Below are 12,835 nucleotides of genomic sequence, written 5' to 3'. Positions count from 1 at the left end.
CAGTATAGCTTTATCAATTCGTAACTTACTATGCTGAATAAGTCAGGAGGGGGAATTTGAGTTAAATCCAGGAAATCGAGCCGTTTCGCGTACGGAATCTGCTAATTTCCCCTCAACATATGTAGCATATATATAAAGTGAAATAAGGACATTAATATTTAGCTATATGTAGTAATTATAAGTAAGGGAGTCGGCCAGATATTCCATTATAACTAAAAGAGCTTCGCATGTGACGGCAAATGGAGATTAGCAAAATGATATATATACGTAAGATTAGTACTGCGCAAGCTGCATTGAACGCTATATATCGGGCAATCCGTCTTTACAATGTGACATGAAATGACGAGATTTATTGGCAGAAAATAAATTTCGTTCTACGATTTTCCGATATTTCATCTTCAATTCCGACCGTATAACGCCTGCATAAAACCTACGCGAGGCGTCAAAAAGAATCGAATTTCGGCATACCGCCGTGAACTTAAAATGAAATTCAATTGAAAAGTGTGATGATTTTTTGCAGTATCGTGCATTGAAATGAATTGCAATATCGAATCTTGTTGCGCAAAATGAAAACATAATTATTCCGCAAAAATGAAAATATCGAAGAAGGAGAAAGCAATTTTTCTGCGAAGATTTTTATATGCAAATTAATCATATACATTCTTGTAAAATCTTGTGGATGTAATAATATAACGGTTAAATGTTGTACAAATTTAAAATTGGCGTAATATTATTTACATGTGTTATTAAAAAACGAGTAATTTAGTAATTCTTTTCATTGGCAAATTTATTATTAATCGTCCGATTTAAATGGTATATAAATTCATTATTAGTTTGTTCGATAAAAAGTACGTATTCTCTTCAAGTAAATCCAAATATTCGTATACCACATAAATAATATCGATGGAGAAATTTGTGAAATCACCTAATATCAGCAGATGTGGAGTCAATTCGGGCTTATGATATCCGGGAAAGAAATCTCGGGCGCGATTCGATCGATGACCTAGCTAGACGGTATAACCTACCTCTACGCCACGTCGATTCCTCCATCGCACCCACTTGTTGAACCCTGGCCGCCAATACTCGACAAAGTACTCCTCGGTGTACTCGACCCCGTTGCCGTTGCCGAATCTGCCCTGCGTCTTGGTGGACGTCAGTAAACGCGGGGTGTGCAGGTTCACCTCCAGGTATTCCTTGCCTTCCTTGGTTACCATATTTCTCGGGCACCAAGCGCCACCGCCCTTGTCTTGTCGTAGCCTGAGAAACCGAGGAATTAGATTAGTCGAGTTATTACGAACGCTCTTGAGGGAAGTACGTCGCGTGAAGACACGCGAGGAACGCACACGTAGTAGACGCGACGTATATACGTTCGCGTGACAAACGCACGAGCACTTTCCCGTTATGCTTTTCTAGCCGCAAGTTGTGGCGAGTGCCTCGCACGCATCGAGAAGAAGGCAGGGTGAGTCATATCCGAATAGAAGATATGTATCTTCCATTCGAATATATCACTTACACTGTACCTTCTTTTCGTGTATATACATATATTATATATATATATATATATATATATATATATATATATATATCTTGATTATCGTAGATTTATTATATGGATGATATAATTAATGAGTTTTCCGTCCTGGTTTCCTTTCAAGATCAACGGCCGCCTGCGTGTAAATTAATGACGCGGCGATTGATTTACGGGCGATCTTTGAATCTGATCACGCTACCTCGTCCGAGGTTCACGCGGTATTGATTATGAATAACTTATTTTGCAGCGAAGCTTTTATCGCGATAACAGCTTCTTGTGGACAGAAGAAAATGGAAGTAATTTTTTCAGGGCTCTTGAAGCTCGTGGAAGGGACTGGTGGTTAATAGATTCTGGGGAGAGAAATTGTAACCATAAAAGATTTATGTACAAATTTAAGAAAAGATAAAGCATTAATAATTACAATAGTTTTATAGTTATAATTCTATATCAATTTCCGTTTCCAATAGAAAAGATATAAGGCATTAATAATTACAATAATTCTGTAGTTATAATTTCATATCAATTTCCGGTTTTAATAGAAACTTTAATGCTTTATTTTGAGATATATTCATCATGAAGCTCGTAAGATTTCTAAAATTTAGAATAAGGTAAATGTACCAATGGTATATTTACTGGGACACTTAAGATCTATGTTTGGACACCTTTATCATTTTAGTTTTTAAATGAGTATAACGCGAATTAAAATCAAAGCTAAAAATATAATACAAGAAAAATATTTTTACCTTTGATTCTTTGATTTTAATTTACGTTATAACGTTTCGACGTACGCGTATGCTACAATATTCTGCCAGTTGATAATTTTTCTTCGCATAATAAAATCGACCGAAGAAAAACGTTAAGAGTTTTGTGTGATTTCGATTATATATTAAATACTTGCAACATAACCCATGGAATACGCAGAAATTGTCGGATGCACAAAGCGTATTCTGTGTCAGAGCATCTTAACTCTTACTTTTCTGGCTTTTCAAAGCTGGTTGCTCCGACAACGAGCCTGCTAAATTAAATTCCGGAAATATATCTTTCGTCAAGAATTTCGCGAGGCATATTGGCATCGTTAATTAAATCTTAGAACGAAACTCCGCGCGATGTACGAAGCGAGTGACGAAGCTTATAAGAGACACGATCGCGTTATTATCAGGTGTTAGTTCCGACACGCGTCACGAACACACGCCTCGGAAATCCATTGAAATACATATATATATCCTACACGCACGGTTGTGTCACAAAGGGAGAGAGAATCTCCATGGAAATATTTCAGCTGGTTCAGTCATGGAGGACTGCCATACATATAGGCGGCATGCCCGCATGTAAACAATAGACCAGGCGAAATCCACTGAAAGCGTTTGCGGTTAATTAGGTAGCAATACTGTTAACAATGTCCTGGCTTTAGCAAGAATGCCCTCCGTAATCTTGCGTAGCAATCCGTCGCCGTCGCAGTCCGTAGTTACGCGGTTCGACGAGCACGCAGGTTTCGTTTAAATGAAGTCATCGCTGCTTATTTTCGCAACCAATTTCGCGATAGCTTGAGAAAACGCTGTTTATTTGACATCCATTCGTGAGTGTCAGCAAAATCGTGCTCAAGATAAAAAGGGACACAAAAATTCGGAATTTCCATAATAGCGTTAATTGCTGCAGTAAATGCACGCGACTATATATATTTAAATAGAGCGGATTGTTTTACAATAAAATGCATAAGTCATTTGCTGTGAATCACGCTTGATTTATCGAAATTTCTTTTTATCGTTATTTGCCCGGTTACACATCGATAATAACGCTTCCTCCTCTCTTCACGTTTATTCGTAGTCGGCATTTTCTATTTATATCAATTCATGATAAAATCCAAACCGAATGTAATATAATTTCTGATATAAAATAACCTGAATTTCGCTAATTCAGATATAATGTATTTTATTATTGTAGTATTTTATTATTAATATCTACAATGAAAACAGAAACTTTATCGAATTCTGTTTTATTTGAATATTCAAAAATATAAATATTATTTCGGAGATTCTATAAAATAAGATCGTTTTCATTATTTCGTTATTTCGAGAAGTGACTTCTGTTGGCACTAGGTACAATATTGACCATGTTGCAGCACTTCCGCCCGTTAATTGCGCCATCAACGTTTCCAGATGCTCCGTAAGTTGAACGTAAAAATAAAAGAAACGGCGTACCGGGAGCCGTAAAAATTCTCTTACGTGCCTTCTTCGAACCTGTAAGATTCATCGTGTAGAAATGTAGAACTGCCCCGTTGTTAAACAAAGAAACGTAAACGTACATTCGATAATGCGCATTGCTCAGAAAGTACTTAATCAGAAAACTTCTATAGGTTTCTGAACGTAACGAGTTTGCTAGGAATATTGGAAAATTTTGTGATTGCAATTTACTGTATGGCTTACTGCCTTGTAGTATTAACTTCAATCTATCATCAAACACTGTCTTTATAAATAAAATAGCTTATTGCAACGTTGATGATTCAAAGAAAAAAACTAGAAGTATGATGATGAAAGTATCATTAGTTTAAAATAATAAAATTTAACGGCATTCCGATAGTGACTCTTTTTTTTCTCTTTTTCCAAAAATATATTCCGTACATAAAGAATATAAAACTTGATATTATAAACATAACATCAGACTTTTTACAGTTTAGCTGCATGTAAAATAAAAAGAAATGTGACAATATGGAACTATTAACAATATCAGATTCTTACTATAAATATTTCATCTCATTATAAGTTTATCGAGTGATTTAATTGAGGAAACGATACGATACTTCGTTCAGCTCCGGTTTTTTTTTTCAAAAATAGATGGAGAGTGCGATCTTAATAGGAAGTCAATAGTCTGTAAGGTACAATTTACGGCAGCCAACCGACGAACCGACCAGCTATCCCTTAGCGTGGGGTACTCCAAAGTAGTCTTCTCGAGAAATGTACGAGAGGTAGGAGAGAGCTCGGCCCACGGGCCGACCAAAAGCATTACGCCGCCTCATCAGTCGAAAGGTGCATTAGCATTGCTAATGACCCGCGATCGTTACCGCCACACGCCGCAGCTCTACCATCCACGCTGCTTTGCGCGCAGCGTGTTTGTTATTTGGAAGTAGGCCACGGCGAGAACGCGGGAAGGAGAAATAAGACTTTTAAAGCGGGTGGGAGAAACGGGGGGGGGAAGGCCGGCATCCCTTCGTTAACCCGCAATAATTTTCGCACGACAATATCTTGCAACGTCACGTAGATATGCGTCCATTTGTTTCATTCGGCTAAAACACTAGCGGATATCGTTTCGGCTCGGCTGACCATAGAAACAGAATTTCCCGTTGCCTTTTACGCGAAAATTCCCATAGCTATTAACAAATTGATGCGTCAAGCTCTCTCCCGTTCTCCCCCCTGGTTTTTTTTTTTTTTTTTTGGTGGATTTAAAGCGCTTCTTGCGAAATATCTTCCGTAATTCTGTAAAATGCCCGACCCGTAATCCATTCAATTAAGGTTATTGTTTTATCACGATAAATACAGGGAATTTACAGTAAAATGAGCGATTTCCAGTTATTAATCGTGAAGAAATATACCGCGTGTGTTTGCAAATGTGATATAATGTGTGCGCAGTAAATATTGGATCGTAAAAGATATTACAGAGCTGAATTACTTACGATCAATAAAACCATTTTGTAATTTGCGCAGCCCTTTGTGTACGTTGTCATTCATAATTTTTCGCGATGATGAGGGAGGTCGCGTCGTTATTGCGAACACGTTCGCGTATGTATACATATTGTATCCTACGACGGTTACCGTCCGATTTCACTTGGTAAACCTGAATTTTCCAGCCGCAACAAAACGTTGCGGCCGATCACCTTCTACCTCTTCTTTCAGGCATATTTGTATTCAGGTCGCGCACGAGCACGCTTGCTTTCTTCTATTATCTCCCAGTGTGCTTCCAGCTTTAGTTTCGAGCTCCCTCCGTCTCGTTTCGACAATAGCTGGTAAAAAGTAATTAAATTTTCCCGTGATATGGCGATTTCGATGATAACCGTTATTACATTTTCGGGAGAGACCGAAACGAATAAAATGGTACATGCGGCTCTTGCACGCATTGCGCGACATTTTACGACCGTTTCGAGGCTAATCCCCGCGCTAATTAGACGCGAAATGAGCGACGATTACGTCACCCGGCGAAGGACAAAAACACCCGCTATGCGAGCGGCGCGGGCTATTCTGGAAACAAATGCTCTTGCACGGACTACGGAAACCCAGCTCGAAAATATGTCACTGTAGATAAACGGTAGGTCACGGTAGGTGACGATAGACACGCTTCCAGAGACAAAAGATTAGGAGATATGACGAGATACTCGCTGAAGATATATGGTTTTTTTTCCTTTTTTGCGCGTATATGCCGCTTTGTTCCCCAAAAAATAGCTTCACTGCAGTGTGATAACAATATAGTGAAAGATATTTATCTTCAGATTAGCATTTATATTATCACTCGATATGTAGTCTAAGTGGACGCAGAAAAAAATAATTATAGCTCCTTTTATTCTTTTTATTCACTCGCCTACATTGCACGAGATACGATAATTTACGAGTTGTACTCGCGCTTGCTGCGTTCTAAAAATTTTCATATACTCCCTACGTTTTGAATAATTAAATTAGCACGCTTCTTATGTCGCGCCATCCAATCGTCATCTGTCGTTACCGCAGGTTAAATTAAAGTAAATTTATCTTATTAATAAATATTATAAAAATATTTACATACTAGTAAATTTATTAGAAATATATTTAAAAAAAATATCGCCTCTCGTTGTAAAAGTATTCTAACACATTGAAATAGTTTCACAACGCGAAACAACATGATGAAAGATATCCCTCTTCAAGTTAATATTGTATTATCATTTGACATATAATCTAAACGGATGCAGTAAAAAATAATCGTAACTTTTTATTCTTCTTACTTATGCGCCTACATTGCACGAGATATTATATACGATAGTTTACGTGTTATACTTGCATTTGTGTGCATGCTAAAAATTTACATATATTTTCTGTATATCTCGAATAATTAAGTTTTCACCTTCCTATATCGCGCCATCCACAATCTTTATTTGCCGTTACCGCAGATTAAGGTAAAGTAAATTTATCAGTTAAAGAAATGTCGCCTACGCGTTGTGAAAGTATTCGTGCAGATCGAACTCTGACCTTATGTGCCAATACCGGAACGAGTTCACAGGAGACCTGATCCTCACGGTTCATTCGCTTGATCGAGCTTTACAGATAACGTGTAGGACTATCATGGACTGCATCTGCAGCGAGCGCACATAGACACGCTCTACCAGCAGCCGGGTTATAACGTGCCGATGTGAGAAAGAACGACGCATATTCCGCGTATTCGCGCGTTCGTCCGTACACACATAGACATCGTACCTCCCTATCTTCCAAGCTTGCGGGCATTGTTATCGAATATGCCGGGAATGCTGCTGCCGAATATGCCATCAGCTAAATGATCCGTGAAAATTCCAGCTGGCCTGTCCGATTTTACGCGGGCGCGAGCATTTTCCCTTTTTCCGTACGCGCCCGCGTGATCGAAGCGAACGGACAGCACCATCGCTGGAAAGAACGGGCGATGGATAGGGGCCGAGATGGTACCATACGAGCCCGGAATGTCGAGCCATCGATATTAAAACGTTCCCGAATCACAGGAACGTTCGGGAGAGTGCTGCGCGAATCGTGCCGCGTTATTATTCCGCGCCGAGGAAGATCACCAATCTCGGAACGCGAAAGCTCATGAACCGCGCCGAAGAATTTTATGGACGATACGCCGTTTGCAAGCAGACCTCGAAGTAAGCACGGGATTAGGCTTGCGTTGGCTAATCGCGATTTTACGCGAGTGGCATAGTAAAGAAGAAGTTAACATAGGTATTTTATTAACGCAATGATATTTCGCTGTTGAAAAATATAAGATATGTAAAATAGCGAGAGGCTAATTTTTCCTGAAACAGAAAGGGCCAGTCATCCGATTAAAATAATTTTAAATACTACCAAAGTATTGCCGCACAATTTAATTTGCGACTCAATCTTAAAAGAGCATCTGTATTGATTCTACAGCCAATCAATAAGCTTCCGTTGGGTATAATTTAATTAAAAAGCGAATATACAATTCCGAGTAAAATTATATTATTTAAAAGGCTTCTCTGATTTCCATTATCTCAATCTATTCTGGATTTCTTTAAAATATAAGCTTCATTAAAATTTTCCAATTAAAACGGTTAAATTAAGATACTTTGTATTTTTTGATTAAAATAATCTAAATTAACATTCCAACGCGACTGCTTTGCGCGCCATTCGTTCTGAGAACTTTTCCAACGTTTGTTTTCTCCAACAACATTGTAATATTATATTAAAACTAATGCGATATGTCAACTGCATTTATAATTAAAATTTAAGTCATTTCAATACTTTCAATATAAAACATCTGCCATCTAATAATAAGAAAATATCTGATAAGTGTTAACGACGTATATAAAGTCGTCGTTTAAATTTAATGGCAGCCGTTGCATTATATAAATTACATGCAGCTCCTATCTTCTCTCGTGGTCTCTATTTTTACTACCAATCTTCCATTAATGTAAGATGTTCTCTCTTTTCTGTCTTTCACAATAGCTACTGTATGCACGTTAGCTCCAACCACGTCAATCGAGGGCCTTTTTTCATAGTCTGAGCATCAAGAGCGATAACTGAGATAAAGCGGTACTGGCATATACATTTATAATACCGCATCACCTTATCTTGTCGCCCTTGCTTAACGCGAGCAAATGGGAGGGAGAGTCAGGATACATCCGGGTCGATCCCACGGGAGACGCCTTCGAGGAGTCAAACTCAATCTGCAAATGGTACAATCCCATTTTCGACGCTTCGACGGCGCTTGATCACTCTCTTTTAAAGCCGGGTCCGGTAATGTGCCTCGTATATTTCTCTTTACGGCGCAAAATGACATGAGATGATGTGTTTCATTGTCGTGTATTCTCCGTGCTAATATACCCCGCGTCAGTTGAATTATTATTCGCGGCTGGGACCGTAAAGATGGGCCGTGAGGGGGCTATTTAAGTTATACGACGGTATCAACATTTGAATTTCTCCTGAGATAATTAAAATGTTTCGACCGCTAGAGTGCGGTCGTATATTTCGCAACATTCTCTATATACGAGATAAGGATTATCATATAAAACGGTGTCGGCCTGTATTGTATTCCTACTTCTGTAGGTATATTTCTATATACAATTTCTACGTATTACGATATAGAGTTGAGAATTGAGTCTTGACTCTCCTCGTTTAACATCGGAAATTTTCTATCATTACTGCGAATCTCGGCCGCATGATGACCCAAGTTCTACAAAGCGCGTTGTACGTCGCATAAATAATAACAATTTGATTAATCCTCCGACGATTCTATATCGCAACGGAGAACAAGGGAACATTAATATCCGCAACAATTTAGAAACTTTTCTACAAAACCTCTGTACGGCATGGCGTCCAGAATGGCGATGAAAATTGTCTGGGCGATCATATTTCAGCGCAGACAGCCCGCACAATTCGCCGTCGACTCGACCGGAAACTATCTCGGGGCGAATATTTGTCTCGCGGGTCATGTTAAGCGACCCAACGTTTTTTCGTTGCGCTACGCTACACTGACAGAATTCGGCGTTGTCAACGAATCTAAAACTTCGAGTCATGTAGCGAATGTATCGATATCCCGCGCGGGCGGCGCTCGGCGGTCGTTAGAGAGAGAGTTTCGTGATTTTTCGGAACAACGAGAACTGGAAAGTTCCCTCTAACAGCGCCAGCGCACGATGTACGTATATGAAAAATCGAGTCCGTCGCTAACGAATAAGGGTACCTGTATTTTTATATTTTGGCCAACATTGTTTTAACAAATGTCGTCATACGTGTACGTCTGATCAATACTCGTTAATAACTATTATCGAAAAAATATAAAAATATGTTTTCTTGCAAATATTGAAACATGCGCCTCGGAAAAGTAAAAAAATTACATTTTTATAAAAAATTGTACGTGCGACTAAATCTATCTGCGATTATAAAGCTATATTTTATCAATTAGATATAATATTTTTGAAAGATACGCTTTCTGGCTAGTCCGGCTTGTCATGTCACGTCATATAATTCTTTTTCCATGGGACAATACGATGTAATACACTTTCAGCGTATAACAACTTCAGAATCAAGTTTATGGTATACTACTGCTAAGCCTAAGTCTTGTTTCGCTATGATGTATCTATCAGTAAAGATATTCAACGGTGAGGATTTCTTAGCACCGTATTATCGCTAGAGATATTTTCGGTTTAATATGTGTAATTTTTAAATTTTTTAATACCACAATAATAATACTAAACGTGGAAATGTACGTTTTCTGATATCACGGTGAAAAGTATGAATTGCTTTATCAGGTGCAGAGTATATCGCGCGATCTTCTAACTACCCTTTCCCACAGAGAGAAATAAATAAGCTCGCTATACGAAGCGAGCGATCAGAAAATGTGCATTTACGCGCCGATGTTCGCGAAAGCTGATGGGAAAATTTGAATATACTTGTCAAATCAAGCGCGCCCGTGAAAATTTGAAAGGTGAGTCACGCCCGCGCGTATCAATGACGATTTCATGGGCGAATCTCCGCGATCGTTAACGGAGAATTCGTTTCGGTTGCTCACGATTTCCTGACAGTATGAGGAATAGAGAGAGAGATAGGAAGCCCCGATATGTCAACGTCGCTGATATTCGATGAATCGGGGACTGAAAATCGCGCCCGTGTACACGCACGCATACTGAGGTATCGTATGCACATAAATGCATATATATATATATATATATATATATATATATATATCTACGTCGCGCGGATATATGTGTATTACGTGCGACGGTGCAGGTGTTCATGCACGCGGCATCATTCGTGTGTGCGGCTAAATATAGGGAGCAACGTTCACACGCTCGACACGGAACGTGGAAGCGGCGAAATAGATTTTCGTTATCGCCACGTTCTCCCCCGATTCGCATAGGACAGAATAATATCTCTCTGAGGCAGATCGACTGCCGAACTTCTCCATGGGAATTCGATATCGCGATACCGCCTTCTGCACTGATATTTTAAAAGAGACGCGAGATGCAAGATATTTTCGTACGATCATCAGATGTATCCGCGGAAAGAAGTTGGCAGAATTCTTAACAAATAACTTTTTGTCGAAGAGGCATGCGTTCGAGAAAAAAATCGTGGATTCGCTTAAAATGCGAACTTTCGAGGTTGCGCGGCATTAATGTGCTCCGCTGTGAAAGACGATTGAAATATGGAACCTTCACCACAAACAGATGAATTAATAAGACATAATCTTCGCGGCGACCTAGTTGTATTTTAACGACTATGTTAATGCAGCGAGGACAAAAGTTTTCTGCGATTGTTATCAATTCGACTGCGAGGGATAGTTTGTCTTTTCTTCTTACTTCATCCGCTTTAAACCAAATCATTCTACACAAGGAAAATCTTTGGGTCGTTAAGTAATGAGTGTTACATCAATGAAAAGATCCATAGCTAATGGAAGTAGTAGAAGAAGAAAAACTTCTAAAATCTGAGAAGGTCGAGATAATTCACAGAAATCATTATTTATTAAATCTCAATGATAAATATCATGTCTCTGGAGTAAAAAATATGATTTCCAAAGTTATGATATTGTATTATGTATAGAAAAAATATTAATCATATCGTTTGAATAAATAAATATCGTATAAATATACATGTATATGCTTTTATCGAGGAGAAATATGGAAGAAATATCTCTGCGCAATCTCTTCTTTGAAACGATCGTGTTGATTTTTGAATTATTCTTCATGGTTTCTCCTCGGCATACGTCATCACGCCAAGGAGTATGTTTTGCGCACGTTGCATATAAATACAGCGCGTCGCGCGGAATGCTTGCTTCGTTATCAAAAGAATTCCTGTTCTTGGCCCGGGTTCCAGAGAAACGGACGACCGGAATTAGATATCAGCGCCGTAAGACGGAGTCGGTCGCTGCTCAAGGCGGGGGTACCCTCGAAACCCTCCCGAAGATTTATACCACGAAAGCACATCGTCACGCGAGCGGCGAGGCCTAAGCCACGAAATGCGCGGCACATTTCCGGTGGCGCGATACGATGCAGCCAAGTGCCTATTTCATCAGACGACGACGACGACGACGGCGACGACGACGACGACGACGACGACGGCTACGGCGGAGGCGTACTTGCTCGAGCGATACAAACGCGAGAAAAAACGGGCGAAGATACCGAGGGAGGAGGCGGTGTTACATAAATCACCGAAACGAGAGAGCTACCGGAGGCACGGGGGTTTTCGAATCGTAACAAAGTGGAAGATAGCCAGGCTCGAAGGCTAGGAGAATATGGCCACCCATTTTTCCTCGGCTTCGGCTGCTGAAAGCACATGTAACGGCGTAGGACAGTTTATGTCCGCGTGATTCTAGCCCCCTCTCCCCCCTTTACCCGGCGATTCCTCACCCTCCTACACCTATAGCTCCTTCGCGCGTCGAAGATTTCGGCTTGTCACGCCTCTGGGGTCTTCGCACTCCCTTACTTCGTATCCGTTTTTTCTTCCGCCGTCTCTCTCGTCCCCCCTCGTCGTCCCTCGTTCCACGTCCTCCCATCGCCTCTTACATCGAGCTGCCTGCCACCTCGTACGCCTCCTTTTCGTGCCAACTCTAAAGCGATACGAATGGCCATCGGCACCACATACACGAAAACGAAAAACTTTTTCGTTACACGTACCACGGCATGTGCTCGTCCACTTTTCCGTCCGGGCCTTTATCGATCGTGTCTCTTTTGTGCGTGGACGCGCTTTCTCGCGCCGTCCCGACTTCCTTCGTGCTTTTGTATTTTGTACACTGCCTGCACCTCCATTGTCTGCCCCCGTTGTCGTTACTTACGCGGACGTTGCCACTGTACACTGATCATGACTACGTAAAACGTATATTAAAAGCTAAAGCGAATGTGGTTTCATATGATAAGCCTCAACACTTCAAGTTAATATAAGCAAGAATGCAGAATCGTGAAACAGCTGAATGGTTTACGCGTTGTTTAACCGAGCGCGAGTTTACGAAGAAACGAAACGTCGCGCGGAACTAATTGACTCGCGAAAAGCACTACCGCCCGGATGACAAACGTAATTACGTTTTCACATTTATTTACCACGTATATCCTACTTATCCGTCTGGCGGAATGGATATAACAATGACCTTAAA

At 40.1% G+C, this 12,835-nt stretch overlaps 1 protein-coding gene across 1 annotated transcript in view; it reads right to left on the bottom strand.

The window, feature by feature from the left end:
* Window positions 1-12,835, bottom strand: part of Ddr (discoidin domain-containing receptor 2) — a 182,987-nt gene that overhangs the window by 59,640 nt on the left and 110,512 nt on the right. The window contains exon 5 of the mRNA XM_071708469.1: window positions 1,026-1,257. Within this exon, the coding sequence (XP_071564570.1) occupies window positions 1,026-1,257 (232 nt within the window). The remainder of the gene's footprint in view (window positions 1-1,025; window positions 1,258-12,835) is intronic.

Source organism: Temnothorax nylanderi, unplaced genomic scaffold (genome assembly GCF_030848795.1).
Source record: "Temnothorax nylanderi isolate EJ_2023f unplaced genomic scaffold, tnyl_v1.0 TNYL_tig0068_pilon, whole genome shotgun sequence".
Lineage (NCBI taxonomy): Eukaryota > Metazoa > Arthropoda > Insecta > Hymenoptera > Formicidae > Temnothorax > Temnothorax nylanderi.
The sequence above is the reverse complement of the archived record's forward strand: the minus strand, read 5'-3'. Positions and strand labels throughout refer to the sequence as shown.